Consider the following 14,126-nt stretch of genomic DNA (forward strand, 5'->3'; position numbering starts at 1 on the left):
AGTCACTAACATCAACAACAAATAGGTCAGATTCTGCCCCGTCGCTTCGGGTGACTCAGAGTGTTATAGATAACTTTCTGATGCAAACAATAAATCATCAAAAGAGTGTTGTTGACTACAGAGCAGCTCAGTCTTGGAGCTCTAGTTTGGTGTCTGTTTTTCAACAGGTGTAATGTCTAATTCAGAGAAAGGAATAGAGCAGGGTTTCATTAAACTGCTCTCTCTCTCTTCTCTTTTTTCTCTCTCTCTTCTCTCTTTTCTCTCTATCTCTCTCTTGCTCTCTCCCTTCTCTATCTATTTCTCTTTCTCTATCTCGCTCTCTCTCTACCTATCTCTCTTCTCTCTCTTTCTCTCACTTCTCTCTTTACTCTCTCTCTCTCTCTCTCTCTCACTTCTCTCTTTTCTCTCTATCTATCTCTCTCTTACTCTCTCCTCTATCTATCTCTCTTTCTCTGTCTCGCTCTCTCTCTACCTATCTCTCTTTTCTCTCTCTCTCCTCTCTCTCTCTCTCTCTCACACACACACACACTTCTCTCTTTACTCTATCTCTCTCTCACACTTCTCTCTTTTCTCTCTCTCTCTCTTCTCTTTTCTCTATCTCTCTCTTGCTCTCTTTCTACCTCTCTCTCTACCTCTCTCTCTTTTCACTCTCTCTCTCTCACTCTCTCCCTCTCTCACCCTCTCTCTCTTTTCCTCTCACTTTCTCTCTCTCTCTCTTTTCTCTCACTTTATCTCTCACTCTCTCTCTTTTCTCTCTCTCACTCTCTTTCTTTCACCCTCACTCTCACTTTCTCTCTCTCACTCTCACTCTCTTTCTCCCTCTCTCTCTCCCTCTCTCTCTTTCTCTCTCTCACCCTCTCTCTCTTTTCTCTCACTTTCTCTCTCTCTCTCTCACTCTCACTCACTTTCTTTCTCTCTCTCTCACTCTCACTCACTTTCTCTCTCTCTCTCTCTGCTGATGATATGCATTAGTAAAGACATCTTCCACAATTTTAAATGTAAGGGCAGGTTTTTTTTCTCCCTCTAAACGTGAAACATTCTGAGCGAGTGCTTGGCCGGTACAGCCACCTTGTCCATCTGGTTCATATTACGCTGATTGGTTTTCACTAACGTGGAGATGCAATCAGCCCCTTGTGCGGCAAGTGAACAGAGAGGAGGCTGAAGTTGTGGATGGACTGAGTTACTGCTGTCCTGCGTAATGATGGATAATGAGAGAGAATCTGTCTTTCAGCAGCGACGGCTCTAAGCTTTTCCTCCTCTTTCCACTCTTCTTTCCTGTTTCAATTCATTCTGTTCTTCTCCCCGTTCCTCGCCCCCCACCACCACCACCTCCACCCCTTCTCTCTCTCTCTCTCTCTCTCTCTCTCTCTCTCTCTCTCTCTCTCTCTCTCTCTCTGTGGCGTGGAGTTCTGGTTTGGCCCCATCTGGAGTAGATGAAGTCAGAGAGCCACATTATTGGGCTCCAGGCTTTGATCCTCCTCTTCTGGGATGGGCACCGCTGCAGCTGCAACCACTACACTGACCCCACAGTGCCCAAAATACACACGCACACACACGTGTGAAGTACATGCATGAAAACACACGCATATGGTCACCACTGTAACAAATATTTGTGTCAGCTAACAGAAGGAGAAAATATTTCTGATGTATGTTAATGTTAATCATTTCAAACGACTGCTGTTGGTGAATGTTCAGACGGTGCAGAGCTACGAGGGGTGTGTTATGATGTGGTGTTAGACCTGTGACTGGAGAAGTGTCACCTCCTGATACTGAGTGTGAACACTGATTGCTAATTACATGTGAATATTTATTATTATTTTTTTAAATATGTATTTTAATGTGCCTGACATAGAGGTCGCCTTATTATATTTATATATAATATAGGTATTATAGATATAATATATATATTATATATAAGATCTAAGGTGTTCTCCCTGTGTCTGCGTGGGTTTCCTCCGGGTGACTGTCTGTGAGGAGTGTGGTGTGTTCTCCCTGTGTCTGCGTGGGTTTCCTCCGGGTGACTGTCTGTGAGGAGTGTGGTGTGTTCTCCCTGTGTCTGCGTGGGTTTCCTCCGGGTGACTGTCTATGAGGAGTGTGGTGTGTTCTCCCTGTGTCTGCGTGGGTTTCCTCCGGGTGACTGTCTGTGAGGAGTGTGGTGTGTTCTCTCTGTGTCTGCGTGGGTTTCCTCCGGGTGACTGTCTGTGAGGAGTGTGGTGTGTTCTCTCTGTGTCTGCATGGGTTTCCTCCGGGTGACTGTCTATGAGGAGTGTGGTGTGTTCTCCCTGTGTCTGCGTGGGTTTCCTCCGGGTGACTGTCTGTGAGGAGTGTGGTGTGTTCTCCCTGTGTCTGCGTGGGTTTCCTCCGGGTGCTCCGGATCCCTCCCACAGTCCAAAAAACACATGGATTAGCGACTCAAAAGTGTTCGTATGTGTGTGTGTGTGTGCGTGAATGTGTGAGTGTGTGTGTCGTCCTGTGAAGGACTGGCGCCCCCTCCAGGGTGTATTCCCGCCTTGCACCCAATGATTCCAGGTAGGCTCTGGACTCACCGCGACCCTGAACTGGATAGGGGTTACAGATAATGGATGAATGAATGAATAAATGTTATTTAGGAAATTTTATATTTTACAATTAATAATTTTTTAAATATTTCACGTTAGCTACAATCCGTGTGAAAATGAAAATGAATATATCAGCATTATTACATGCATACATGTATTTACAGTGTAGATAATATCCTCCTATCCTACAAAACCATTGTATACATGTAAACACAAAGAGTTTATTGTGTAATGAGAGAATGCTTATCCGTGGTATTATTTTCCTATTAAGCTCCAGCATGCACACACCCACACATCCCTACAAACACACACACACACACACACACACACACACACACACACACACACACACACACAACCCTCAAACATAATCCTCTTCTTTTTATACAACACTTCCAAATTAGCCATCTGTTACATGATATCATTTGTGTGTTTACAGTTGATTGTTTTGTTGCTGTTTTTTTTTGTTAATTGTCTTTTTTATGCAAAGCTTTAATCTGAATGAAAATCAAGGCTGAATCTCAAATGGCTCCTTACACCCTCAGTAGTTTACTATTTAGATCACTGCTCCCAAACAGTGTATACTACGTCTAACAAGGAGTCATTTGGGATTTAACAACATATTTATTTTGCATTTGTGTACGTTTATTGGTTTAAAATGAGGTGTGCATAGGTTTTTTTTTTCATTCCGTGCTGATCATGTGTAAATATGCCATTTAAAGGGATTTGACTGGAAATTCTCATTTATTATCAAACGTTACACTTATATAGCGCCTTTCTAGACACCCAAGGACGCTTTACAATCCACACGCTGCTCAGAACGCTCAATCCACACACTGGCGAGAATCGACAGCCAAACGCACACAGCGTACTCTCGACCAGGAACGACCGTCCACCTGGAGGACTGCATCGGGCACTAGGGTTTCACCCAGGACACAGCGCCAATCCATATCTGGGCACACACACATTCATTCACACAGCAGGACAGTTATTAGACAGAAGCCATGTTTTTGGACTGTGGGAGGAAACCAGAGCCCCTGGAGGAAACCCACGCAGACACAGGGAGAACATGGAAACTCCACCCAGCGCTGGGAGGCGAACGTGCTCACCACTAAGCCACCGTGCCGCCCCTTTATTATACATTTTTCTAACAGCAGTTCCTCCGTGCCCTTTTTTTTTTTTTACAGGTGTACGCACCATCCCTGAACTCAGACGACCTCAACAGAGAGTCTCCTTCCTATCCCACATCCAAACCCCCCAGCAGTATGTTTGCCAGCTCTTTCTTTGGTGAGTGTTCAACGTTTATTTCGGCTTTTTCAGCTAGCAATCAAATATGGGCTGAATGTATCACTGCTAACGTATTTATCTGAAAGTGATTAGAGAGGCTTCAAACACCTCACTTTCCACAGGATTGAGTTTTAAAGGTTTCTGTTTTTTTTTTAAAAAGCCAGCACTAGTTACATTTATGGCTAGAGGTCATCCACACGCTGCCTCGCGTCCACTCACGTATTAGAAAATGTGTTCGGTGTCGTGTAAGTGCCATTAATCACATGAGGATCTAGGCTGAATGTTTCTGTGGTGAGGGAACATCTTTGATTCTTTTGTGTTCGGACTTTTAAAGTGTTTAGTTTTTATCTGTGAAGCTGAAATGTTTGTCTGTGTGGAGTTTTTCTTTAAAGTTAGCTCAGACCCAGCAGTGAACCAGGGCAGTGTGTGTTGTCTCAGCTGAGTTTTGGTTGGGTCTAAAACACACACACACACACACACACACACACATTCTTCCGAGACACAAATAAAGAGCCCACATTGGGCAGGATGCTATTAATGTTTTGTTTATAAATGCTATTTGTTTTATTGATTACACATTTTTCTTTGTTTTAAAAATGATTGTTATAGTTGTTATTGTTATTATTATTATTTTTATTTATTTATCTGATATTCTGTACAGTTCTAGCCGACACAGATACCTATTAGCTGACGTAATAGAACTCTCTGGTGAGGTTGCATTAGCGACAGTGGCATTTCAGCTAAATCGGAGGCGATGTTTCAGACTACTAGGATTTCTAGCTACACGTCCTGTGGTTTAAGGCATTAACGAAGGCCTGGTTATGTTTAAATTCACGTTGTCCTTCCTTCAGACGGGACCCACAATTCCTCCGACCCGTGGAACTCTTCCAATGGGATCAGCCAGCCTGGTTATGGGGGAATGCTGGGAGGATCTTCATCTCACATGCCACAGTCTGGAAACTACAACAGTCTGCACTCTCACGACCGCCTGGTGAGAGCAACACCTCACTTCCTACCTTGCACTTTATAGCAACTCATTTCCTATCTACACCTTATTACAGCCCTCTTAGTGTTCTCCTTCAGATGTGATGAGCTTCCCAGGTTTGTTGCGTTAGCAGCAGTTTACAGATATTCAGCGAGACCATGTTTTAAAACAGGCATTCACACCTTGCTAATGCTACTTAGGGACCAGTTTTAGTACATTTTCCAAGGCTCAAACAACGAAAGCAAAAGCAAAACGCTCTGTTATTACAGAAGCTAGTACTACTTTCTAGCGTACTTCTAGTTATTCCGCTGCCATCACTGCTAGCCAAAGGGAAAGGCAAAAGACATAAAGCTGTTTGCATCAGTGTGAGGTGAAGACAAGTGCGAACCACAACACTCTCATACAACTGCTGGCTTTGACTTTAATTCGTAGGCTGTCACAATGCATGCGGGACTCCTACTTGTGATCACACACACAACTTTCCTCACCTTGTGGAAGCGTGATGCATGTGGTACATACACTGTGTAGCGTTAGCAAGTTTCTCCAAACGTATCTAATGAAACTAGATTTACAACAATGCTAATTTGAGATGGTGTTAATTTCCTTATTCCTTCACCTACAATATGAGCTTGTTTCTCTGTGTGTTACAGAACTACCCCCCACACTCAGTGTCCCCCACGGACATCAACCCCAGCCTGCCGCCCATGTCCAGCTTCCACCGCAGCGCTGCCAGTAGCTCACCCTTCGTCACCGCCTCACACACTCCACCCGTCAACACCACAGAGGGAGTCATGGGTACGGCACACACAAGAAACACTGTAATAACTAAACCCCATCGAGGTGGAGCACTCACTCACTAAAAACCCACCGCGCACTTGGATGGGTTTATTTGAGTTATTTTAGTCGTGATTCTTTTAGACAGATTTTCTGCGCGACCACAAGAAGCACACATGTGTGATGATGTATTATGGGCATGTTATAGCAGCAACAAAAGCTTTAGGAACATCAGAAGCAGTCACAAAATTGACCAGGCTGTAGATATCCCACTGAAAGTGGCATGTGAGGATGTTAATCTGACTTGTGTTTGGTGTTGATGGTGTCTCCAGCTGCTGCCACCAGAGGGAATGCCACTGGAAGTTCTCAGACTGGAGACGCGCTTGGAAAAGCCCTCGCTTCGGTAAGCCCACCCGTTCAGTTTATCCATTTCCACTGCACTGACACACATCCATATGCATCGGGTGTGTGCTTTGGACACACAAACAGATTACCGTGTCTTGACGTGTAATTTGCAGTGTTTTAAGTGTCATGTTAAAGTGCATCCTGCATGGAGACAGATCGCTGAGCTTCTGAGAACATAATGGCATGGTTAAGTCTTTAGAAGAGAAGACTAGTGTGTATTAGCGACAGAGCTGATAGCTGGTGAGATTGAATAAGGTCAGGGGATGTGTTTGTGGATGTTTTTAGGATCTAAGTCTGGATAATTGTGCTCTTAATCTCGCGGTGTACAAGAAAAGAAGCTGTACACGAAAACCGGCGCAAAGCCTATGGATTATGCGTCGCTCGGGATAATGAAGTCTGCGTATTTGTACCAGTTCCTAACGCGGCTGCCTCAAACTCCAGCTCACAATAACCTCTTGGACTTGTTGTGCTTACAATAACCCTGAAGGCTTATTTATCTTCAGGAGCTGCCAAACGCAAGTCAGCGCACTGTGTTTTACAGTAAGGCTTTTTTCTTAGCACATCTGGACTCGTTCTGAGCTCGTCTGTTCCACAGTGTTCTGTCTGGTGCTGGGCAAATCTGCTAAAATGAATTCGTTTATCACTATGTTTTGTAACGAAAACCTCCATTCATCTAATGCTAGCTTTTTGGTTTTCAGCTCCTTACACAAAACAAAACCTTTCACGGTGGTATATTTGTTAAAGGCTAAGCACCACTTAATGAACCTCCATGAATATTTCACATTATTGTAGTTACTGACAGATATAAGTATGAATTAAAATGAAAATAGCAGCTTAATTTTCTTTAAAACTGACAATTTTATTAAAATGACGGAAAAACCCGAGCTCTCTACGGAAATTCTTGAACGCGAACGTGACGTCACTGGTGGACAACAGCCGAACAACGCCGCGGTAAAACACCGTTATGACTGACTGTTATGACAGTATCTAGCTAAATAACCAACATTATTCATGACAATAGCCTAGCAATAAGCTAAACTCAAATGTAGAGGTACCGTTATTCTTGTAAATGTGATCGAAGTCGAACTCGAATTCATCCGACACTATAAACCTCCGTAATGCAGCTACGTAGCCGAGTATAATCTGAGACACCGAGTTTAGCGAGTCGAGCTAACGTTAACTAACACCAACTAAAACAGGCGAAGTGAGTGTCCTTACCCTGTTTACCTCCATGTTACAGAGGCTCTTGAACACCTTTCGTTGGTGTCCTTACATGCCCATATTGTTGGAAAAGCGCCAGTGAAATGAGCTACAGATAACGGAGTGAGCGGATGGTCCTTTCCAAAGTGTCCGTTTAAAGTGGACAAATTTAGTCCGTTTTCTGGATATTTTGGGATCTTTGGGCCATTTGTTCACAGATGTCCCACTGTACATTGAATGATTGCAGCCAAAAACAACACACCTTTTCGTCATTTTGCATTAAATTAAGTGCAGCTTCTAGAGTGTTGTCCACCATCTACGTCACAGGCAAGACGCCTATTAGAGTTTCCCAACACCGTTGTTGGGGGGAGGGGGGGGGACCAACGGTCTTTTAAACCTTATTCCTTCAATTAGTAAGAAATAACATGTTTTCTGACTCTCAATAAACACAACTTAGGAACTCAAATTCCACTGTATTTATTTGTTTGACACTCTTATAGAGCTGGTGATTAAAACAAACAAAAGGCACATTTCCAGACATTTTTCATGTCTGTGTTTATATGTATGTGATTTGAGATGTGTAGTACACTGCCGTTATAACCAACCTAAGAGCTGCAAGACCATATATTAATACACACCAGTAGGGGTATGCTTTAATCTCCTATACAAACTAATGAAAACCTGTTCCTCCAGCAGTTCCTTTATGGCCAACTGCGTCTGCACTCTTCACTCCTGAGAAATTAAAAGCCTAATTGTGCCTCTTTGATAGAAGAGGGCGGAGATTAAAAAAATGTAATAAGATAGGGTAAAGGGGGGAAAAAAACGGCAGCCCACAAGTGCACGCTGCGCACACGCACACAACTAGAAAATTGTGGGGCTGAACGATAATCACAAATTAAGTCTTTTTGTATGCGTAGACTCAATTCCATTAGCATGACAAAGCAGCAGTGAAACGGACACGCTGGGTTTGGGCGAGGTGCGGGGCCGAGGGGCTGAGGGGGAGTTTGGGGGGCGAGGGGAGGCTCATCCCGCCGCGCCGCTCATTGTGCCCCTTTTGTTGGTGCCCCTTTTAGACGGGACGTCCTTATTGGCCCCCCGCCGGCGGAGAGCAGCGTGACTGATGAGGGGGCGGGGCTGGGTTTGTTGTTGGTAAAATGAGCGCTGTTAGAGCGTGAATGCGGCAGAAGTTGGCCCGAGACGATTGGAACGGGGTGGGCCGCAGCCTCTCAGGGTCAGGAGTCACACACACACACACACACACACACACACACCAGAGCTTTTGTTTGTTTTAGCGCGTAGTTCAAAGAACTAATGTGGTATAATTTGCTTCTCAGAACGCTGAGGTGACACTAAACAATTCGTGACCAGTGTAATCACTTTGCTGTTGAATTATGGGACATTTAATGTCTGAAAAGAATTGTACTTTTCTCTTGATTGCGATTTCTGTGTGAGGTGTCGGATAATATTCATATTTCAGCTGAATATGATGTATGTTGGTAGATTTTAAACATAATTATCATCATCTGTGAAGAAGAATAGTTTTTCTGTGTCCTAGCAAGAAAGTAGCAAGTCTCTCTCTCTCTCTCTCTCTCTCTCTCTCTCTCTCTCTCTCTCTCTCTCTCTCTCTCTCTCCTCTCTCTCTCTCTCTCTCCTCTTTCTCTCTCTCTCTCCTCTTTCTCTCTCTCTCTCTCTGTCTCTCTCTCTCTCCTCTTTCTCTCTCTGTGGTCTTCCCCCCCCCCCCCCCCCCCCCAACCCCCATTTCCCCTCCCACACTTTGCTCTCACAGAGAGATGCACTTGCTAAGCCTCGGGCGGGATTTGCTGAGTTGATTGAAACACAAAAGTGAGGCATTCAGGATTTAATAAGAAGATTAATAATGATAGTAACCGCATTTTGATGTGTTTTTTGAAAGTCAAATGAGCTCGGTTGATCCCGCAGCGAGAGATGTCCTGAAACTTTAGAGCCGTTTAGAGCCAAATCCTGCCAGATCTGCATCGTGTCCGATCTAATTAGTAGGAATCCAACCCTAATACTCCAGCAAGCCCCCACAGCGCTTTCCACAGCAGAACCTCGCTATCAGGGCGGAGAAAAGGAAGGAAAAAAGAACATAATGTGTACACTAATCCAGCATGTGTCTAAACAAAACCAAACACGCTCCAGAAGTTTCTCTGATGGAATCTGTGTTTAAACGGGAAGTTTCGGGCGATGAATCGTATTTACATATTTCTCTGTCCACGTGTCGTCAGCCAGGATACTTAGTGTGTAGTGTTTATTTCTATAATCTCCTGAGGCTAATGTTATTAAATCATAGTAATTATATCAAGGGCTGGACAATGCGGTAAAAACTTACATCACTGTAGATTTCCTCATTTCAGTCGATACAATGTGATTCCGATATCTTAACGAATAAAAAACATGACGCCACCAGGAAAACTCAATATTAATGTTTTTAAACTGTAAATCTGAGCGCAGGAAACTGAGGCAGGGCCCTGTAATAAAAGCCAGTTAGTGATGGAGGCTGTAATTCAATAACGCACTAAATATACGCTGTTATTTTGTGATCTATGAAAATTGCTATTTATATTGTATTTTAACTTTTACTCCCCAGTTTATTCAGGGTAACTTCCACCTGTAATTTCCACACTCCCTCATCTGGGAATGCGTGAGTCTCTACCACAAAGCTCTTTCCATCGCTGTAGACTAAGTGCCAGTTCTGCTATCAGAGCTCACCGATGCCTTATTAAGCTAATACCATGCTAAGTGATGAGGGAGACAGGGAACGCCATTCTACCAGTGGCGATTGCTCTAAGACTGCAAGCTCAGCTTCCCCTAAAATGTAAAAAAATAAGTGATCAAATATATACTGTTGTGTGTACATCATTGAATAAATATGCACTACAACGTGCTCAACTTTTGTTCAGAATCAGCTTCTTATCACTGGTAAAGACGCGGCTTTCCTCTCAATCATTCTCACAGCTTCACAGTGCTTTAAACAGTGAGGACGCTGAGCGTACACAGAGTTCAGCAGCGAAGCAGCGAAACGAGACGAAACATTGGATAAATGCTGGGCTTTGTCCCGCCCATCGGACGCTCAGCGTCTCTGGGGGTCTATGGGGCAGTGGGCTGCCCTCTGCTGGCCCGGACGCTCAGCTTCTGCATGATGATTGGATGATCTGTCTGAGGCTGAATCCCTTTTTGATTGACAGCGAAATGAGCGAATCAGCGATCCTTTGGTGTAAAGATCCGTGGGAGCACAGGCGGACACACTTCACATGGGCCAAGGCCGTTTAAGCAGCCTAGCTCTGCTGGCCATTGAGAGGACACTAGTCAAGTCCCTGGAAAAGACGCCTTGTTGGTACGAGAGCATTTTCTTGAAATGGAACGGAGGGTAGAATTTACGTATAAATAAACCGACACATGTTATGATTGAGCTTCCCCTCCTTGAAAGACCAGCATCCGCCACTGCATTCTACCCACCCACCCAGAGAGAGAGAGAGAGAGAGAGAGAGACTCACTCGGTCTTTTGGGTCGTGGAAGATACCTTCTCTTCATGGTAGTTATGAAGATTAAAACAGATACTCTGCTAATGTATTAGTTTTAAAACATGGAAACGCTAGAAAAACATCTCAAAAACATGAACCAAAGTGTAGAAGCCAACTTCAGACACCAACCATTCTTTTGCTGATCAATGACATCTGGGATTAGGAGACGTTTGGCTGAACTATTGTTTTACAAATGAGCGTCCTCCTCTCCCCGAGCAGTGTGATAGAGTAAAGGTACGAAGCTGTAAGGCAGGTCAAATACCAAGGCAGGAAACCTCTCTCTCTCTCTCTCTCTCTCTCTCTCTCTCTCTTTCTCTCTCTCTCTCCCTCTCTCTCTCTCCCTCACACCTGCCACTGGTTTAATGTGCTGTGTGGGTCCGGTCTCTGGAGTGGAGGAGCTGCTGCTTATTGAGCAGAGGGGCAAAAGCATGCTTTATTACCTCTCATCCATAACAGCAGATGAGACAGGAGCAGAGCAGGAGCCTCGCCGCCTCACAGCCAAACTCATTCACTCTAATGAGCTCCGAAAGAGAGATTAATGATGGTGTCGCTTTCTCTCTCTCTCTCACTAGCTTCCACACTCCCTCCCTTATTTTTTTCTCTATTGCTTCTCTCTCTCTCTCTCTCTCTCTCTCTCTCTCTCTCTCTCTCTCTCTCTCTCTCTTTCCTGACTCCTCTTTTTCTTTCTCTCTCTCTCTCTACTGCTCTACTCTATAAATACACACACACACATATATATATATATATATATATGTGAAGACTTTAAATAGAGATGTGAGTGCACTGTAACTGCCATAAACTAAATAAAAGAAGGAAAGTAAACAGAATGTTTGCATCTGGTTGAGACCTGGACGTTTGTCTGTGTGTGTGTCGTTTTATGGGTTGTGACTCATGTTTGTTGTTGTGTTGTGTGAGACTGCAGACCTCGGAGCTGGGCACTCTGAAAAGTGGGGCTGGCGTGCAGGTGTCACGCAGAACGCTGTGCGCAGGAGGTGTTGGTTTGGTTTTTTTTTTCCCCCTCTCTCTTCAGCCATTACACAGGGTGGTGTAGGTTGTTAAAGACCCATATGTATGCTGTGGACTTTTTATAGCCTTTCAGCCAGTAAAATCAGCAGAATTGATGAGGCAATTTTGACTGAGGGACGCTAACAGAGACTATAAAGCCAGAGAGGCGAACGACAGGTTGCACTTAAAGCTGGTGTGCTGTTTTTACTGATCTCTCTCCTTCACCCTATTTCCCTCAATCTCTTTCTCTTCTTTTCTCACTCACCTTCTCGTTATTGACCTGGACAGCTACTGCTTGTACATGCTGTCTTCAGTAGCCCCTGGTTTTTTGTCCAGATCAGGCAATCTTTTTTAAATCAGGGCAGAAATCACATTCAGAATTTTATTTATTTATTTTTTAATATTTGCAAAAGCTACTCTGCGGAACTTGAGCTAATTTGTCGCAGTCAAAGCCAGGTCAGAGAATGGAACATATATGCCTTGATTTTTAATTTTCATCTTAATGGTGAGACATACCGCTCTGGGTGACTGTCTGTGAGGAGTGTGGTGTGTTCTCTCTGTGTCTGTGTGGGTTTCCTCCGGGTGACTGTCTGTGAGGAGTGTGGTGTGTTCTCTCTGTGTCTGCGTGGGTTTCCTCCTGGTGACTGTCTGTGAGGAGTGTGGTGTGTTCTCTCTGTGTCTGTGTGGGTTTCCTCCGGGTGACTGTCTGTGAGGAGTGTGGTGTGTTCTCTCTGTGTCTGCGTGGGTTTCCTCCAGGTGACTGTCTGTGAGGAGTGTGGTGTGTTCTCTCTGTGTCTGCATGGGTTTCCTCCAGGTGACTGTCTGTGAGGAGTGTGGTGTGTTCTCCCTGTGTCTGTGTGAGTTTCCTCCGGGTGACTGTCTGTGAGGAGTGTGGTGTGTTCTCCCTGTGTCTGCGTGGGTTTCCTCTGGGTGACTGTCTGTGAGGAGTGTGGTGTGTTCTCCCTGTGTCTGCGTGGGTTTCCTCTGGGTGACTGTCTGTGAGGAGTGTGGTGTGTTCTCCCTTTGTCTGTCTGGGTTTATAGAAAACTGAGTTCTAGATTCTCATTGGTTTGGATGAGATTTTTGCCACGGTCTTTTAAAGCTTAATCACTTCACTTCAGTTCAAAGTAGATTTATCGGAACATATCTTTTGGAGGACATCGGAATACACCTTTTTCTTTAATAACTCTCTCACACTTGCTGTTTATCCCTCTTTACAGTTTTCTTTAAAACTGTCAGAAGCTCGTTTTATTGGCACAGCAGTCTAAATTACCACAGGATATGAACATGCGATGGTTAAACATATTTGTTACTGACTACATAACAACAGTAGTGGTAATATTAACAAACGTAGTAATTATGTTTCTCACTTCCTCTCTTTTAGATTTACTCTCCTGATCACACCAGCAGTAGTTTCCCCTCTAACCCCTCCACGCCGGTGGGCTCTCCCTCCCCTCTGACGGCCCAGGCAGGAGCTGCCTCTGCAGGAACCGTGGTGACTGCCAGCGGACCCTCAGGACGCGCAGGTGAGGCTTCAGGCTGCATCTCTGATGTACATATTAACACACAAACTCACTGTCACCTTCACTGAGCCCACCCTTCTGATACATCACAGTGCATCGTTGCATTTTTACATTTGTCTTAGCATAATCCGCCCCCCCTAGGTCCTTCACACTTCACGTCCTCGCAGCTCAGACACATCCTAATGATCACTGGAAAATGGCTCTCTGATGGAGATAAACAGCATTGTGCCATGATCCATCGCGTGTGTGTTGCTGTATTGATCGCAGGAATGAGATCCGTTCTTCAGTATCGAATATCTCCCTCTGTTTATGTATTGCTCTTTAGTTCTTTTTAGATTTGACTTTTGTTGTGGGTAAGGTGATATCTGCACAGTTCAATTCCATCCTGCTTTAATTCAAGACATGTTTAGGCAGCAGATGAGGGACGGGAAACATGTTCAGGTCATTGTTTTTTCTCTCTGTCTAAAAGAAAAATGCAGGGCAGGTCTCTTTGGGGTTTGGTGGGCACTGAGCACAAAAGGTAGGCTACTTAAAAAGGAGAAGCGAGGCTTGCCCACTGTTGTGTAGTGAAACATGGACTTTCCGGGATGCAGGACTGTGCACGGTCTACAAAATCTACTCTGTGATGGAGAGCAGGAGGTGGAATAACAAAAACTATACATCAGCACAGGGGCTTTAGTTTTATAGTTTCAGAAAGTCGGGCGAATCCTCCAAAACAGTAGCGCCTTCTGTGACTTAGTATCCTCCCTGACACTGCGTATGGGCGTCTTCTCTGTTCGTGGAGTGGATCCCACACGTGTTAAGATGTTATCGATGGTGAACAAATCTGATACAGAAGCAGAAGCCC

At 44.5% G+C, this 14,126-nt stretch overlaps 1 protein-coding gene across 4 annotated transcripts in view; it reads left to right on the top strand.

Moving 5' to 3' along the window:
* Positions 1–14,126, top strand: part of LOC136677472 (transcription factor 12-like) — a 148,143-nt gene that overhangs the window by 118,336 nt on the left and 15,681 nt on the right. For all 4 annotated transcript variants that reach the window (XM_066655022.1, XM_066655023.1, XM_066655024.1 and 1 more), the window contains 5 exons: positions 3,746–3,845; positions 4,697–4,836; positions 5,481–5,625; positions 5,937–6,007; positions 13,141–13,282. In XM_066655022.1, the coding sequence (XP_066511119.1) occupies positions 3,746–3,845; positions 4,697–4,836; positions 5,481–5,625; positions 5,937–6,007; positions 13,141–13,282 (598 nt within the window). The remainder of the gene's footprint in view (positions 1–3,745; positions 3,846–4,696; positions 4,837–5,480; positions 5,626–5,936; positions 6,008–13,140; positions 13,283–14,126) is intronic.

The sequence above is a fragment of the Hoplias malabaricus genome, chromosome X2 (assembly GCF_029633855.1).
Source record: "Hoplias malabaricus isolate fHopMal1 chromosome X2, fHopMal1.hap1, whole genome shotgun sequence".
NCBI lineage: Eukaryota > Metazoa > Chordata > Actinopteri > Characiformes > Erythrinidae > Hoplias > Hoplias malabaricus.